General features: G+C 37.6%; 1 protein-coding gene across 10 annotated transcripts in view; it reads left to right on the forward strand.

The window, feature by feature from the left end:
• Zfpm2 (zinc finger protein, FOG family member 2) overlaps positions 1-16,455 on the forward strand; it is a 423,670-nt gene extending 407,215 nt beyond the window's left edge. For all 10 annotated transcript variants that reach the window (XM_074069028.1, XM_074069029.1, XM_074069030.1 and 7 more), the window contains 3 exons: positions 6,739-6,945; positions 10,373-10,597; positions 12,944-16,455. In XM_074069028.1, the coding sequence (XP_073925129.1) occupies positions 6,739-6,945; positions 10,373-10,597; positions 12,944-15,438 (2,927 nt within the window). In that variant the 3' untranslated portion in view covers positions 15,439-16,455. The remainder of the gene's footprint in view (positions 1-6,738; positions 6,946-10,372; positions 10,598-12,943) is intronic.
• Positions 16,456-19,110: the final 2,655 nt, after the last annotated feature.

Raw genomic sequence — 19,110 nt, forward strand, 5'->3', positions numbered from 1 at the left:
TAGAGTTTATCAGCAGAGGTCTGCATGACATTGTGCAGACACTGATTTCATAAATAATAAAAAGTGCAAGTGAAAAATTTGGCAGGGTGGGGAGATATTGAAGGCCACTGCTTCTAGTAAGAGGGGCATGGATTTCCAAAATATAATCAGGTTTGAACTGCGACTTTATTCTTTATTATCAAAACTTTTAGTACACTTTGCTACAGTTTTGACAGCTATTATGGGAAAAATGTATAAGCTTCCTGTTAGAAACCATATCTGTTTGTACAAGACTCTCAATCATAAACGTTACTTAGAACGGCAAATGCATGGCTTGTCAAGAATGTCAGGGTCTCAGTAGTTACCACTTTTTATTGAAGCTTGAATGTACTTGTCCTTTACTGTGAGGGAAGTGAGATGTGAGTATGAAGACTTAGGAGAGTGACTATGTTTGCAGCATGAGAGACAGACAAAGAAAGAAGCCTAAAATAACCTTTCCATTTGGTGGAAGCAAGGAAGGTATCAGATAGCTGCATCAGTGCCTGATGTCATTTGATAAAAATTACAAGTCTATGTATTGGAATGTGATTTTTTTTTTTGCTCTGGTTTGCATAAAATGATCTGTGAACAGTTTTGGGAGAAGTAACATTATTGGTCATTCCTAATAAAAAACTTGCATACATTAAAAATAATACAGAAATAAACATTATAAAACCAACTATAATTCACAAATGTTGACGACTTATTCAGTTTAAAGGAGGCTAAATTATTACCTCCTTGTTTACCCATCTTTCTTCATCCTTTCACTCATTATTCCCACATTCTCAAATATTAGAGAAAAATGGGACATTCAAAGCTTTCTTCACTTTCAAATGTCATTTTCTGAATTGCAAAATGGACCTCTTCTGTGCTGAATTGTCTGGTTACTTCTATGCGATATTTGAACATCAAAAAACTTTTTTATTCATAGAGCCTCAGTTATTCTAGTTCACCTGCAAGCCAGTTACTCTTCCTTTTTTTATTGTTGTGCCTGGTGGGGGTATACTGTAGCATTTACAAAGGTTCTTACAATGTACCAAGTATATCATACTTGAATTCACCCCCTCCACTACTCTCTTTCTTCCCCCCTCCCCTGATTCCTGGAACAGTTTCAACAGGTATCATTTTTACATTTACACACATGTGTATACATTATTTGCACCATATTTATGTATTCATCCTCCTATCCCTTTCCCTCCACCTCCCCCTTCCCATCAGGTGCCACACACACACCCCCGCCCCCCTCCCCCGTCTAATCCCTTCCCCCACCCCAGGCGGAACCTGTTGTTCCCTCCTGTTCTCTGATTTTGTAGAAGAAAAAACATAAAAGATAACAAGAGAAATATGGTGGTTTTGCTAGTTTGAGATAAAGATAGCTATAAAGGTAGATTCCTTGTGTTGTTTCCACGCGTATATGTGTTATAACCCCAATTGGTTTATCTCTTCCAGTCTTCTTCACTTCTCCCTAGTCCACTTCCCATGGGGGCCCCAACTAGTTTAAGATTTCTATATTCATTCTTGTACATCAACTAAATTCCATATTTTTTGTTTCCTTCCCTTGCCCTATCCCTCCTAAGTGTGGACTCTCCGTAGTGTGACCCATGTCCCATAATATTGTTGCATTTATTTTAGGTCTATAATTTTCACATGAGGGAGAACATGCAGCTTTTGCAGTCCAGTAATTCTTAACTCTAGAGGTGTGTTAAGCATTCTGGGGAGCTTCTGAAAATACTGAACCCCAAAGAGATTGATTTGGTCTAACAGGAAGAGGGCCTTGAGATATGTGTTGGCTCATAGCTCTCCATATGAATCTATAGTACGGTCAAGATTAGCCATCAGTGCTCTGTGGGTATGTAATGTCTTGATATGCCATTTAGTGTCCAGTCAACTTGCAACTTAAAAAAGGAAGTGTGCAAATGCTATACTAGCATTATTAGGATTAAATAAGTGTTCACTACTAGTAAATGCATGTGAAGTGCTTAGAACAGTGTCTCGGATGCATAGGGTTGTCTAACAGTTAGATATTTAATGAGCTATTACTCATGTTAGAATATAACCAGAAATCAAGTCTACATGGCAAACAGTATATTATTCTCCAGACCATAGTTATGCATTTAACATCTCTACATAATCACAGTATGGTCTGCCTAATACTTATAATGTGAACCACTGTATTTCTGCTTCACAGGGATAACTGGCTAATCAAACTGAGCATTTAGTTGATGTATAATGAAATTACAGAGTGAACACAGATGGGGCTGTGACTTGAGACACCTGGTTTTTCATGTGGAATCTAGAGTCAAACAATCTAGTATAAATCCCACTTCTCTATTTCCTCAAGTCTCCTCTTTGTGACCTTGAACGACTAATTTATACTTCCAGCCTCATGGTATCACAATAATATGGGAATAAGTTAATCACTTGATTGCTTTCCTGGGAAAAATTTATAAGGAAATGCATTCAAAGTTCTTAGTTCAGTAGAGGTATGTAACATATATTAGGCACTTAGTAAGTGTGTGGTTATTACTATTATTGCATATTTGTCATAGTACAAACAGATGCTCACAACCTATTGATGTAATAAGAAGGTATCTCAGGTTTACGGCTGCCATTTGATATGATGCAGATAAGGCAACTTTCTAAGATCACACAGTAAATAATAATCAAGTCAGGGTTAAGACTAAGCTTCTTACCCACCAGACAAGAGCTTCTTTGCACTGAGAACAGATAACTTTTCAGTAATTTCAGTTGCCAGCTATGATTTGTTATTAGTATGCACTTCTTAAAATAAGATACCTTACTTTTGAATAGTGGCTGAGAGAGTAGTAAGAGTTTCTATCAATTAAGCAAATATATTGGCATTTGTGAACCAACTCCCTTTACATAGTTCTATTTGTTTTCTTATTAGCATGCCATTAGTGCAAATTAATATGTTGAAATTTTCTTTGGTTTAAGTCTGCCTATGAAAGCCACAGAGGATATCCATTTAGATTCCTTAAATTTCATCTGTATTGAGAATTGATAGGAATACTTCATTGGCACTGTAAACTCAAGCAGAAACTCTGATCAAAAGAGTAACAAGCTAAAACGTGCAAAATTTTTTCAGATAGGCACAGTATCCAAAATTTATTCTGATGAAAAGAGTTAATGTGCCCAAATAAAGTACACTCAATTGCTACTTCATTTTACTAGGTATTTGACATTCAAATAGTGGTTTATTGAAATAACTTTGCTTAGTGCTTTGATTTGGATGTTGTTTGCCCCTTCAGAGATTTATGTGTTGGAGTCTTGGTCCTGAGGGTGGTGATGGTGTTAGGTTGTAGGACCTTTAAGAGGTGGACCGTTGGTCAATTGGGAGTGGGGGGAAGTCCTCCAAGAGGATTGTGGATCCAAGTATATCTCTAATTTCTTTCTTGGAGATGTAAGTTCTTTCTCACACACAAATTATGCTATTTGCCACTGGGCCTTCTAACTTTTCAAAAAATCTATTCTTGGTACCGTGCAATGATGCCACTTCCTCTGCCTACATCTTAAATGTTGAGATGCTTCAAATTTCACTCTCTGGCCTTCCCCCTTTTTGCTTTATGCTCTCCCTCATCAATGCAAAGAGCATTCACAGTCATTTAGAATGTACTGATGGCTTCCCAGATATGTGTTTTCTTTCCATCCTGCATGTCTTCTCAAAGTTTCAACTGCTTCCTAGGTACATTCACTCAGAAGCCTTTTAGGTATCTCAAATTTTAATATCAGAATGCCACAATCTTCACCAGGGCTGGTTTAAGCTACCAATGTGATATCAACTAGCACACAAAATTCCAAAAAAAAATAAGTTGCCACTCTCATGATACAGAACAAGCTGGCTCCAGCGCACCTGTGCTGTAACTCATACCTTTCTCCTGAGACCCTAAACTCAAGGTTTGTTTAGGACCAGTCAGGCCCTTCCATAATTCTGTATTTGCATACATGTTCATTTCACATCCAATAGTGGTATACCTTTCTGTTTCCCTACATACACTTTTTTATTCAGTTATGTCTTTTAGCATGAATTAATTTTATAAAGGAATTTCATTTGATATTTACAACATATATATAATGACCTTTGATTAAATACACATACTTTTGGCATTTTTTTTGTTCCTCAAAAGCCAATAAAAATGTCACTTTAGATGGCTTTTAAAATTCCACTAAGTAGTGTCACTTACTTATACCCCAATACATTATTGTAATTTGCCTTTTTTTATGTGTATCCTGATTATACAGTAGTGTGTGAAGCATAGCACCCAGTCTGACACAAGGCAGAGTTTACTGAAGAGTGGCTGAACAAATCCTAAGACAATCAACTTCCTCATCAAGTCTACACAGTTCATTTTCAGTCTCGTTCCGCCTTTTAAAATGTGTTCTAACGAAGCCACAAAGTGATATAAAAGTAATAATGATAATAAAATATGAAACATTACTGGGTAAATATGAAAACACAGAAATATATTATAGTTGTCAGGTTGTTTAATAATGCAGAAAATCATTTTGTTTACTTTTATTTGCACTTAATATTTTTCAATTTTATTTTATTTATTTATTGGATCTTTTTAGTTCAAATCTGAGCATAAGTATTCTGTTATTCTACTACATAGCTCACTGAAGTGATAATAATTAGCTATATGTAGGAGCCTTCTTTAAAGTCTCTTCTCTTAGGTACGGAGTCCAAATCTGAAAGGTACCCAGATTGTGAATTTCATCAATGAAATTGAAGAATTCATTCTATAAAGTAACATGTTCTATTTGATATGTTGTAAGAACTTTTGTAAATGCCAGAGTTTACTCCCAGCCAACACAACAATAAAAAAATTGTGAAAGGTATCCAGAGCTGGATTTACCGAGATTGTGAATTTCATCATTGAAATCAAGACCATTCTACAAAGTAAATCTGAATTGTGGTTCTTTGCTTTTCCCTCTCCACCTCCTTATTACACAGACTTACTTAATAAACTGTATCCCAGAGGAAAGATAAGGTGCAAATGATTACTTTGTCTATAACTGTAAGTAGTTTGGATCTGTGTGCTCAACAGAGAAGAGAGAGCAGTTAAGCAGAGGTTTCCGGGAGCAAAAATGGCCCCAGTAGACATCCCACCTCTCATACTTTCAGCTCTTATCTGATTCTCCAATGATGCAATTTCACATCTGTTGTCTAGAAAAAAATAAATCAAGAGCACAACTGTAGCAAATGTGTAGGCTTTCAGCTATATTAGCATCAAAGTTGGGGGGAAGTTGCTCTCTAGTATTTTATTATATTTATGTTTTAAGTTGAAACTTTCTCACAAATTTGAGGACTATAACCTTAGTTTTATTTTTTCACAAAGACAGAATTTTGTGGATAGTATTTTTCTTGCTTACCTTTAAAACTTAATCAGCTGTCTTAATTTATTGCCCATGGTTTCTCTAAAAAACTTCCTGATTCTTTCATTCAACTCTGCCATATCATATGCTGTTTGTTATCTACTCAACCAGATTTTCGGCACAAGTTGTTTAAAAAACATGATCTCTGAGGGTGGAAAAAATGAAGTGCAGTTGAAAAGACATTTTTGCTGAAAGATAAACACAGCAATATGACTTATCAAAATGGGTACAATTTTTTCTTGCTTAATGAGTACAATATACAGCCTTCCAGTATATACACAATGGAAAAAAGGCTTTATAACACATCAAGTATGCTACATTATTTCAGGCATAACTGTATAGGATACATATCTTGGCCTGAAAGTGTAGATAACAAAATATAAGTGCTTTGCCTGTCTAAACATGTTAAATAAACGAGCATTCACTATCACATTCCAATACATTAGAAGATGTACTTGCATAGCTAATTTTTCTTTTTAATGCACTACATGTGATCATTTGAAGTGCAGAGTCAGAGTATATCTTAGTGTTTGAAGACAGGGTTCTTTTCATTTAAACAAATCTTTATTTAAATAAGCTTTTTTGAAAAGGATCTTTGGCATATCTTCTTTTCAGGAAGTTCAATCAGGGTAAATGGAGATAAAGAAGCTACATTATAAAGAATATTATATAAGTAAAGATCATTCAGTCAAAGTAAAAAGTACAAAAATGGCAACAGACATAGAGAGAGTAAAACTCTCTGGAATTTCATTTTTTAACTTTCTACATTTTAGGAGCATTTATTTATTTATTTATTTATTTTGTAGTCTGGGGCATTGCTATTGATGTATTATTTATATAATACTTCATGGGGAAGTAGGGATTGAGAGAGAGAGAGAGAGAGAGAAAGAGATGGAAAGAGGAGTAACATCTTCCCTAAGATACAGAAAGAGTAGCATCACAGGCATGCCTGGAATAAATTTCTGCAGTTGGGTCACCACCATGCTGATTTTCAGGCATTATACCAATGTGATAGCGTGTCTAATGTTTTAGGCAAACCTGTAAGGCAGATAATTGACAGAATTCTCTACAGATTATGTCTATACTTTTCTTAGTCTTCTCCTATTATGGGTAACTAAACAGTTTACTTAATATCAGGAAAATAATTCTGCATAGAAGTGGGCTGGAGAGCACAGCTGTCCACAGTGTCTTGATCAAACACTCCTCTCAGTAGAAACTGATGTGAACAACTTGAGAAGGTGCTCTTGACATCAATCTAGCTTATGACAGGCTCAAGTATCCCATGTCAATTCTATCTTCTTCTTCTTTCATTTTTCTTCTTAACAGGGGGTCAGCTTTGGTGCACCACTACGAAGGCCATCTCTGAAGGTGAAGAGCTAATTGCCTTTGTGGTAGATTTTGACTCAAGGCTACAAGCTGCCAGTCAGATGACTCTCACGGAAGGGATGTACCCTGCACGACTGTTGGACTCAATTCAACTGCTTCCTCAGCAAGCTGCCATGGCTTCTATTTTGCCTACAGCTATTGTCAATAGTAAGTGCTGAGTGCTGACGCCCAGCTTTGTGGAGGTGATGGGTATTTATGGGAGGAAAAATATCTGCTGACAGCCAACCATCCAGGGAAAGACACTTTTTCTCCATTGCTGTGGTTTTATTTTATGTCTTCTCTAAATTTAAGTGTGTGTGTGTGTGTGTGTGTGTGTGTGTGTGTGTGTGTGTGTGTGATTGCTTTTCATGGGAGTATAGAAAGAATACCTAAATTCAGTCATTTCAGATTAGATTTCTGAATGTCATACAGGTAAAAATTAATGCTCTAAATTAGTTGAGTAATATTCAAGGGTACTCAGCTATGAGTAGTACAGTAGTTTTTACTGATATTTCTCTAGCAGATTAAATTTTGTTATTTAAAACTTGAAAAAAAAGAAAAAGAAGATAAAAATCAAATTTCACTTAAGTATACTAATGGAAAGGAATGTATAGTCTTATGTTATCATGAAACTCCATTGTATAATTCTTAATTCTAATCATATCTGGGAGTATACCCTGCTTGCTTTTGGTAGCAAAATAACTATTAATCTCAAATAATTCAACATAGGTGCATAAAGCTTTTGTTTTCATTTTGATGATCTGGGTGAAAGAAACCCTTGTAGCATGGATTACTCAAGACATTAACAAGTTTTAAAATAACAAAACAAAGAAAAGAAAAGAAAGAAAAATACATATAAGCTTCAAATATATCATAGAAAAAAATTAAAATGTGCCCTGGCAAATTTACTTTTGTGATCTCATTTTGTTAAAATGAATGCTAAGTTTGTATTCCTTGACCACACAAAATGACACTTTATATGACAGAAAGTCAGTGTCTAGAGGATCTCAAGATCTGTGTTCTAGACAGATCTGCTTTTGTTGAGTTCTGAAAAATATGAGTAGCAGTCATATCTTTATAGCAGAGTGGACATAAAATTTAGTAGGTAAGTAAAAAATTACATGTAGTTAAAAAAACATTCTTGAAAATCCCTAAGACTCTGATGCAGAAGGGAAATCCAGACAGCAACCATGTCTTCATAGTAAATTAAATAAAATAAGCAACAATAATTAATTATTAATTATTAATAATAACTTTATGCTATATAGCATCCTTTAGATTAAAGACAATTTCTGGTGATTCTGAAATTAATGTGCATCCAACCCATAGATCCAGTTCTTCTAACTTAAGCTGATATTTTTGACCTTTTTTATTGGAAATGTTATTTTCTTTATTGAACTTTCAGTTTGATCCTGACATATCAAACTTGAAATAATGCAGCCTCAATTTAAATTTGAGGTAAAAGGATTTTATTACAAGGAACTTCACATCACCTTATGTTATTATGAAGCTCTAATGTATGAATACCAATTCTAATTCTATTTGAGCATATCTCCTGTTTACTTTTGGTATCAAGAAAGCTATTAATCTCAAATAATTTTGCATGGGTACATATAGTTTTTGTTTTCATCCTGAAATTAATTAAAGTCAACTTTTTGAAGTGGACACTTCACTAAACTATATAGCTTACTGAATAGTATAAATGTAATTAACTTGGGAGGAAGGGGTTAAATAGCAAATAGTAAAATAGTAGTCACTACAGAATTTTGAAGTTAAATTTTATTTGAAACTCTATATTGCCTTTGCTCCCCACTCCTTGTTCAATAAAATTTGATCCGTAGTTTTCTCCTGTTTCCTTCTGTGTGATCTCCCAGAACCATCTCCTTTACTATCATGAGTTCCACCACCAACTACAAATGAATAGTTCACAAATGTCTAGCTGTTTCTATAGACTTTTAGACCTCTGTTGCTATTTTCCCACGTTCCTCTGCATTTCACATAGAAATGTCAAATTCTACACATCTAATGTGACCATACACCCTAGTTTGTCTGCCTCCGTCCCACTTTACAGTGCTATCCAACATCCTCCTCTAAATGATTGTCCTTTCTCTACAAGGATACAGTGTCTGTCCAATATAGCGTCAGTTTGAATTATCCCATCCTGTCCCAGCCTGAAGACATCACCTCTGTGTCCTCTTCATAGCTAAATGCAACCATTATTCACTTACTGCTAACAAGTAGCCTAGACACAAAGCAGAATTTCTTCCCTCTGCTGTAGCATCTAATTGCAAAGTACCAGTCCATCTCTTCCACTCATTTCTAATCCCCTGGTATACTTTTTCTTCCTCTATGCCACTTTGCCATTCAGGCAATGTGGAAGAGGGTTTAATGACAATGTAGAAGATTTAAGACTGGATTCCAATCCCATTTTAACCACTTACATGATTATGAACACCATAATATTCAATCCTAATCTCCTCACCTATAAGTGGATGTGGGGGACATGGAGAGATTTCTTATGACTTGCAGTCATAAAAATTACACATCACAGCAAGAATTAATAGACATAGTATGGCTATGAGCTATAACTCAAAGCTGTTATAATTCACTTAGATTATTGCAGTTGCCTCCTATTAACAGTGTTACCTCCTGCCAGTCAAGAATGATCCTTCCAAATTCACTACCTCCAAAATTAGACCCCCCTGCTCTCATTCTATAACATCTGATTCCTAGGCTCTTAATTCAGTGGTTCTCTACTATCGTTGAGATAAAATCTAAACTTCTTAAAAGAGCCTGCAAGTCTATCATGCCCTTTGTCTCCTCAGAACAGAACAGCTTCACAGCCTTCACCCACCTAGTTCCTCACTCCAGCTCCCATGGTTTTTGCTAGGCTGTTCCCTTGATCAATATGATCCAAGCCCTCTTCATATCTCAGATCAGGCATATTATCATCTTCCTTCTAAGCTCTTCTTTGATGTCCTCTAACCTCTATTCCCTCACCAGTCTAGTAAGCATGTCTTTTCAACCCCCAGATCACCCTTCAAATTCCTACATCAGAAGTGTCATCAGGCTGTGATATAGTTCTCTAATCACTTGTTCTTTGATCCCGAGAGACTGCATTCTCCTTAGTACCAGCTGTTAGGTGTGCCCATTTATTTCACACCCCACACAATATAGAATCTGGCACATAGTAGGCTATCTACAGGTAATTTATCAAATGAACCAATGATGTCAGGGGTTGGCACTAAGGCTAACTTTAATACAGCCATCATAGTCTTACCTTTTAACCAATCAGACAAGCTAATTTGCATCACTATTTAACATGCATATTTTTCTAACCATAAATACAATATAAAATTAATATTTCATACTTTTAACATGGTGTCTCCTAAGTACCACTTCCTAAGAGTCTGTGGGAAGTTAAATTGCACAGTGTCCTGAACTGCAAAATGACATCCAAGACCATACTCATCACTGTCCACTTACTTAATTCAGAACCTAAGAGCAGAGTCAGAAAAATAGAACTATCTTCTGCTTTGTTCTTCTTTAGCTCCAATGAACAGGAGCTAATGTGTTTCTGTGTTTTTGCCTGCAGAGGATATATTCCCTTGCAAGTCCTGTGGTATCTGGTACCGGAGTGAGCGGAACCTGCAAGCCCATTTGATGTACTACTGTAGTGGGAGGCAAAGAGAAATTGCTTCAGTGTCAGAAGAAAATGAAGACAGTGCTCACCAGATTTCCAGCCTGTGCCCCTTCCCACAGTGCACCAAGAGCTTTTCAAATGCCCGAGCACTGGAAATGCACCTAAATTCACACAGTGGTAAGGGCCCCTTGTTTCTTCCATTGCTCCAGAAAACTCTATTCTTGTATAGTAAAGATACATGCATACATCCCATCCATCTGTCTATCTATCTATCTATCTATCTATCTATCTATCTATCTATTCATATCTGTGTTGCTGGACCAGCCAGTATTATCTTTTGCCACTTATACTCAGCATATTTTATGGGCCCTCATTTCATTTCAGTACCTACAGCGCTCAGACTGCAGGCCAAATCACTTGATTTGTTTTTTTCCTGAGGCAAGGCAGCATAATTTTTGAAAGAACTTTTCCATAACCTTTGTATATTGTCATTATTATTCATTGCTTCAAGTGTCACGTGATCTTTGGAAAGTGACCATAGTTTTTCCCCTCCGGTAGAGAAGAAACAGTAGGTACATTTAGAAAAGGTTTTGCTGCACAAAGTTAAAGCTGTAGTTTTGGTACAGCTGATTAAAAATCATACTCAGGAAATTAACTTTTAAATATGAATTTCTCAAATGTTCTCAACTTCTAGAGTATGCACTGTTAGAACACAGTTGAATTTTATGACATAAAAATACTTTAGCTGGATGTTGCAGCCCATGTCTGAATACCAGCAGCTACTTGGGAGGGAGAGAGCAAAAGAATCATTGGTTGATGCTAGCTCGGACAGAAAGTTAGTGAGATGCTATCTCAAGAGATAAGTTTAGTGTGGAGGTGCATGCTTGTAATCCCAGCTATGCTGGAGGCATATGTAGGAGTATCACAGTCCAAGGACAACCTGGGCAAAATGCCTGAGACCCTTTCTGAAAAATAACTAAAGCAAAAAAGGCTAAGGTCATAGCTCAAGTGGTAGAGCACTTGAATAACAAGCACAAGGCCCTGAGTTCAAAACCCCAAGCACTCACCCACCAAAAAAAGTACTTTAGTACCATCTTTTTAAATTATTTGAGAAAAATGAGGCTGAAAACAACAAACAAGCTTTTTTAAATGTATCTATACCACAAAAGTTGTAGGACATCCTGGTGACTTCCCTAGCTGATTTTATGCAGATTAAATGAATGAATTTTGAAAAACCAACTCCTACCTTCTATGCTGTAATACAATGTAAGCTTTTATCTTTGAATCTGTGAAAGTATTTCTAATCCACTTATCCTCTCACTTTCCTTACAATGAACTGGCCTCCTGTGGGTAAGAATGCAGGGGAGACAGAAAAGAGAGGAGTGATATCCTGCACCAGGCAAAAATGAACAGCAACTGAGAGGTCATTTCAGCTAAATTTAAAATGAGTGTTAGGAACAATAGAATAGGAAGTCCACTGACACCACTCCAGGACTGAGTCCATCTGCCATATTTTCAGATTACAAATATGAGGGTCAATTCTCATTTTAATCTAGAGCGAAGAGAAGATGAGTCGAGCCTGATTTAATCATATGCCAACAAATGGAACCTGAAGTTGACCTTAGCAATAGTTCCCTACTGCAGTCAACAGTGATACTCAAAATATCTAATAACTGACTACAAACAGGCAATGATCAATCAGCATGAATTCCAGTCCAAAACAATTCTATTAGTGTGCTCATGTGTACCAGCTCTATTAGTACACCAGCCGAATATCAGCCTAGACAGAGATAAACCATCCTCAGTAAAACTGAAGTTTAAAATTCTAGATTTAACTGCTTTACAAGTGATTTCTATTTAATTCTTTTAAATAAAGACCATATCCAGTACACTGGTGTTATAGTTGGTCTGCCTCATTCGTAGATTATTACACGTGCTACTGACCAAGCTCAATTTTTAAAAAAAGAACATTCCCACAGGGCTTAATTGATGGGGAGAAACTCTCAGTCAATCCCACCTTATTGTCATCCTTAGCATTCATAGTTTTTCCTCAGTAGTGGTTTCCTTGGACCATATGCCCCAATACCAATGATCTACTCTATTTCCATGCAGGATTTTGGTAGAAACGCTAATGAATACTCACCTCTTCCTCACATAGAACATAGCAGTGAGAAGGTTTACAAATTTGAAAACATGAGGCTTTGGTGTGGCTCCCTCATTTCATATCTTTATTGCCATAATCAGTTCTCTTAACTTCCTTGGAGTTTGTTTCCCAACCCATAAAACAGAGACAATGACACATCCCAGCTCTATGTCATTAATTCCCAAGAAAGTGCCTAGGAAACTACAGTGTTATTACTATATCATGCATGTCACAAGGGAAAAAAGTCATTTTTACAAATGAGATTCTGAAAGATTTCAATTCCTATAGTGCTGAAGACATTAGGTCACTAGTAAAGGTTTCTATTGTTAAGAAACCTATAAGTATGGTTCTCAGTTTTCCTATTTTGTTTGTCTCTCCAGGAGTGAAAATGGAAGAGTTCCTACCCCCTGGTGCTAGTCTGAAATGCACCATCTGTAGCTATACTGCTGATTCTGTGATCAACTTCCACCAACACCTGTTTTCCCATCTCACTCAAGCTGCCTTCCGATGCAACCACTGCCATTTTGGCTTCCAGACTCAGAGGGAATTACTGCAGCATCAGGAACTCCATGTCCCTGGTGGCAAACTTCCCAGAGACAGCGACATGGAACACTCACCAAGTGGAACAGAAGACAGCTTACAGCCAGCCACAGACTTACTGGCTAGAAGTGAACTCCCACAGAGCCAAAAGGCCATGCAGACTAAAGATGCAAGCTCTGACACAGAGCTGGACAAGTGTGAGAAAAAGACTCAGCTCTTTCTCACTAACCAGAGACCAGAGATACAGCAGCCCACAACAAACAAACAAAGTTTTTCTTATACAAAAATAAAGTCTGAGCCCTCCAGCCCAAGGCTTGCCTCCTCTCCAGTTCAGCCTAACATTGGGCCTTCTTTCCCTGTGGGCCCTTTCCTCTCTCAGTTTGCTTTTCCCCAAGATATCACAATGGTCCCCCAGGCTTCAGAAATCTTAGCCAAGATGTCTGAGCTGGTTCACCGGCGACTGAGGCATGGAAGTAGTAGCTACCCTCCTGTAATTTACAGCCCCTTGATGCCTAAAGGGGCTACTTGTTTTGAGTGCAACATAACATTCAATAACTTGGATAATTATCTAGTGCACAAAAAACATTACTGCAGCAGCCGATGGCAGCAGATGGCCAAGTCCCCAGAGTTCCCTGGTGTCTCAGAAAAGATACCAGAAGCGGTGAGTCCTAACACTGGTCAAACCTCCATAAATCTTCTCAACCCAACTGCTCATTCTGCTGACCCTGAAAATTCACTTCTTCAAACATCCTGCATCAATTCTTCCACCGTTTTAGATTTAATTGGGTCAAATGGAAAGGGCCATGACAAGGACTTTTCCACTCCAGCTAAGAAGCTCTCCAGCTCCAATAGCAATGATGACAAGATTAACGGAAAACCCGTTGATGTGAAAAATCCCAGCGTCCCTTTAGTGGATGGGGAAAGTGACCCAAATAAGACTACTTGTGAAGCTTGCAACATTACCTTCAGCCGACACGAGACATACATGGTCCACAAACAGTATTATTGCGCAACCCGGCACGACCCTCCACTAAAGAGGTCTGCTTCCAACAAAGTGCCTGCCATGCAGAGATCCATGCGCACGCGCAAGCGAAGAAAGATGTACGAGATGTGCCTACCTGAGCAGGAGCAGAGACCTCCACTGGTCCAACAGCGATTTCTTGACGTAGCCAACCTCAGCAATCCTTGTACCTCCACTCAAGAACACAGCGAAGGGCTAGGAGAGTGCTACCACTCAAGATGTGAGCTCTTTCCCGGAATCGTCTCAAAGCACCTGGAAACTTCTCTAACGATGAACAAATGTGTTCCAGTTTCCAAATGTGACACTGCGCATTCCAGTGTTTCCTGCCTAGAGATGGACGTGCCCATTGATCTCAGCAAAAAGTGTTTATCCCAGTCTGAGCGGACGACCACCTCTCCCAAAAGGCTGCTGGACTACCACGAGTGCACTGTGTGCAAGATCAGCTTCAATAAGGTGGAGAATTACTTGGCCCACAAGCAGAATTTCTGCCCTGTTACTGCACATCAGCGTAATGACCTGGGCCAACTCGACAGCAAAGTATTTCCGAATTCAGAGAGCGAACGGAACAGCCCCGATGTCAGCTTTGAGAGAAGCATCATCAAATGTGAAAAAAATGGGAATCTGAAGCAGCCTCCTTCCAATGGAAACTTATTTTCATCCCACTTAGCGACACTGCAAGGCCTGAAAGTCTTCAGTGAAGCTGCTCAGCTCATTGCTACAAAAGAAGAAAACAAGCATCTGTTTCTTCCACAATGCCTTTACCCTGGAGCAATAAAGAAGGCGAAAGCAGCCGACCAGCTTTCCCCATATTACGGCATAAAGCCAAGCGATTATATTTCTGGTTCTCTTGTCATCCATAATACTGAGATAGAGCAAAGCACAACTGCAGAAAATGAATCTCCTAAAAGCCAGGCTTCCTCAAATGGGTGTGCTGTGCCGAAGAAAGATTCTCTGCCATTGTTGCCCAAAAATAGAGGCATGGTGATAGTGAATGGTGGACTGAAGCAAGACGAGAGGCCTGCTGCCAACCCACAGCAAGAGAACATTTCCCAGAATCCTCAGCATGAAGATGGCCACAAATCGCCCTCATGGATCTCTGAGAACCCGTTAGCTGCAAATGAGAATGTCTCCCCAGGAATTCCCTCAGCAGAGGAACAGTTGTCTAGTATAGCAAAAGGCGTGAATGGCTCCACCCAGGCCCCAACCAGTGGGAAATATTGCCGGCTGTGTGATATCCAGTTCAATAACCTTTCAAACTTTATAACTCACAAGAAGTTCTATTGTTCGTCACATGCCGCTGAACATGTCAAATGAACTAACTGAATGAATAAACATCAGTCACCTTTGGTACCAGTGTTTAGTATGTTGTTCTAACCAGTCCAGAAAAAAAAAAAAAGCTGAATTACATCTGGGCAGTCAGGAGATAATTCATTATGGCTGAGTTGAAGACTTACGATGTAATTTCATCACAGTCCATTAGTAAAGTGTATTATTGGTGCCATTTTCAAAAAAAATTAATTTATTTTACCAGCAGTATTCATAGCTGTGGTTATGTTATTTTTTATTTAAAAACTTTATATTAAAGTCATTTGTAATGTTATTGTATAGTTATTGTGTAGCACATATGGTTTGCACTGTATAGTAGCTTTTAAAAAAAATAGTCACAAACAATACAAAAAAGCATTTTAGAAATAGCTTCAAAAGCACTTGTGTATCTTGATTTTTTCTTATATGCTGTTGCAGATATATGTATATGCTAAAATATAACTTGCAAAGATGTTCTAAATACCCATGCTGTAAGTTCGCCTTAAGATTTCAATTCTTGGATAATCAGGCTCTGTTTGCACTTTATATTTTAGCAGATACAGTTTCTTAGTCACTAGGCTTTGCATTTGTATGTAGCTGTATGTTTCTGCCCATTTTCTTAACCTTAAACATGTATGTTAATATGTTAAATGAAGATGGCAATTTTTTTCTTGTATAGTACTTGTATTTTCTTTCGCTGATGCAGCTGTCTCAATTTTTAAACCTTTGCTGTTAAATGCAATACTTTATAAAGAATGAACAAAATTACTGGAAGCAGTATTGTAAGTAATGAGGTAGTATCAATCAGTTTTATCTTTTGAAAGGCACAGTCTAAATCAAAACCCTAAACTCAATGCTGCAAGTATGAATTTAATTCATATATAAGATCTATTTAAATATAAGAGTAGCAATACTGCACCTGGTGATCACAAAGATAATGTTCTACTTCTGATAGAAATAATTTCTCAACAAATGTTGTTACTATGCATGTATACGGATGGAATAAAATTCCAGATTGTTGGAGAAGTTTGGCATCCTTTTCTTTTATGTACCAAGGAAAATTATTAAGCACTCAAAAATATCATGTACTAAGCAGCAACATTTTGGGATGAATAACATATTAAATTCTGCTGGCAGATTAGTTACCTAAGGCACACAGCTTCCCTTTCCCTCTGTTTTATTCATTGGTCCTCCACTGCATTCAAGGGATAACAACCTAACACCTAAGGTTGTTTTGCCAAAAAACAATTGCATTCCATGTCCCTTCTAAACATACTCTGATTTAATATGCTTTAGTAGCCTAGACAGAATTTAAATAACCCAGAACAATCTAAATATAAACCATTGCTCATTTACCATCCTTGTCCCATCCTATAATCTGACCTCAATTTAAAATAACTCAATATACATGTTTCAATATTGAAATTAAAATTGAAAATCAAATCATTGCAGAAACCATGAACACTATTTGAAAATCTGCTAGTCAGGTGGAATTCTTTCATTTTCTGGCAGAAGAAAAAGTTAGAAGGTTTAAGTGCCCGAAGTCACAAAGCTAATAAATGAGAGCCAGAGACCTGAGTCTTGCTCTCAGATTGTATATCTCCATCATGCTTCTTTCTCCACTGAACTAGAAAGCAAATATTGAGACAAGTGATCTGATGTCACTTAAGTGTCTGGGTGTCTGATTTGTAACATAAAGATAAACATTTTAATGACAGAAAACCCCCACCAGCTTGAACACTTGTATTTGAATTGATAACATTTTTGGGGAATGGGGTCACTACTAGGGCTTGAACTCAGGGTCTGTACCTTAAGCCACTCACTAACCCTTTTTTGTGATGGATATTTTTTGAGATAGGATCTTGCAAACTCTTTTCCCAGGCTGGCTTCAAACTGCGGTTCTCCTGGTCTCTACCTACTCAGTAGCTAGGATTTTAGGCACGAGCTACAAGCACTAGGCTTGAACTGATAACTTTTGAGATTTTTCCCAGTATGCCATCCCTTATAAGAGACCAACCACTGCCTGGGAGGCTTAAACACCTTCTCTTGGTTGTAACCACTGCCCCATACTCTACACTCTAGCTTCAAAAGAAAAGGCACTGCTTGACTTTTATCACATAACCCCAGGCATCAGATATACTACACTTTAACAATATTTCTTTGAAGTTCAGGAGGGACAGAATAGAAGAGAAAAACAATGGAAAGACTACATCTCAAGCATTCAAATAACCCACTGTTCATCTCAAGGTTTCTTCAAGCATGACCATCTGACCTAGCTTCCTACTCTCTGTGCCATGAGTGCATCCATACTTCCCCATGCCTAGTTATCCTAAACCATCCTACATGTTATCCCAGAGAAAAGTATTTCCCCTTATTCTAGCCTCAGGGTTGGCCATAGAACACTCACATTTTGCCATAAAATTGACCCCTTTAAGGAGTCCCAGCCTTATTCCCCTAGCCAGCGATTCCCAAATACATCAGAGCTCTCAGGCCAATGTCTTTGTGTCTTAAAATAGTTTGTGCAATCCTTTCACACATTGAGTTTTTTGTCTTGAGGGCCTCTTCTCATTTTCACTGTGAAAGTGTTTGAAAAAGAACACATATAACAACAAAAATGAAGTCAAAAATATAGGCAAACCAATTTAAATTCATGCTTAGAACATTTCCCTAAAGGAAATTGCAAAAACAAAACATACAAGGTCATTTCTTTCACAGGCAATTTTCTGTGAGTTTATGTAGTGATTGAAATTCTTGATGTTACCAAATGTCAATTATAACTTAATCTCAGAACATAACTAGCACCTGGCACAGATTAGGAATAATTTTAGTTTCAACCTATGTGCATTGCTTTTTCCTTACTTCACTCCCAAACTTTAAGAACATAGAAAATGAGTATTTGTTGAGTGAGTTAATTAATGAACAATGGATAAGAAAGAGTTCATATAGTAATATATGAATGAAAGAAGGAGTAAATGAATGGTTAACTGAGAGTTCACTTAATATAATTAATTCATTAATAGAAAGGAGTAATCTGTAACATAGTTGTCAAACTATTGCTTTATAATATAGGGATAGATATCCATTACTTTGTCACATTGTGGGAAAATAAAATCATAGTCACATATAAAAGTCTTGTCACTCAGGAAGTCAACATCTGCCCAAGAATTTCAAGCTGAAGAACTTTATGTAGGGAAATAGTTACAAACATGTAGAAAAGTCTGGAGGAGTTGAAAGGGATTGGGAACTTCAGGAAGCCATCACCACCCTGAGGACTGGGAAAGCAAGAGCAAAACTGTTATTTTGCAGAAACAATGATTATCCTGCTGCTGGGAACTCTGATACCATTGGATCCACTGCACTATAGATTTCAGGACACCAAGAGATCCAACTCCTGGTGTCAATAATGAAATCCAGGAATAGCAATTACCATCAGTGCCAGTTATGAAGCCAGAGACCAAGAAGGCCATGCTACTGTGACTGCTGGGGGTGGGGCGCCCTTGTCCTGCTCCTGGGAACACACTAGTTGCACAGGATTCTGCAATTGTCCATATTGCTGCTATTACCAAGGGTACCATCCAAAGCAGGAGAGAGAGAAATTCTCCTCTTGTCTTCTAACATCTCACTGTGCCACCCACTGGCAAAACCTAACCAGATGTAAGCTTCCAAGGGAGTTTGGAAACT

This window comes from Castor canadensis, chromosome 3, assembly GCF_047511655.1.
Source record: "Castor canadensis chromosome 3, mCasCan1.hap1v2, whole genome shotgun sequence".
NCBI classification, from domain to species: domain Eukaryota; kingdom Metazoa; phylum Chordata; class Mammalia; order Rodentia; family Castoridae; genus Castor; species Castor canadensis.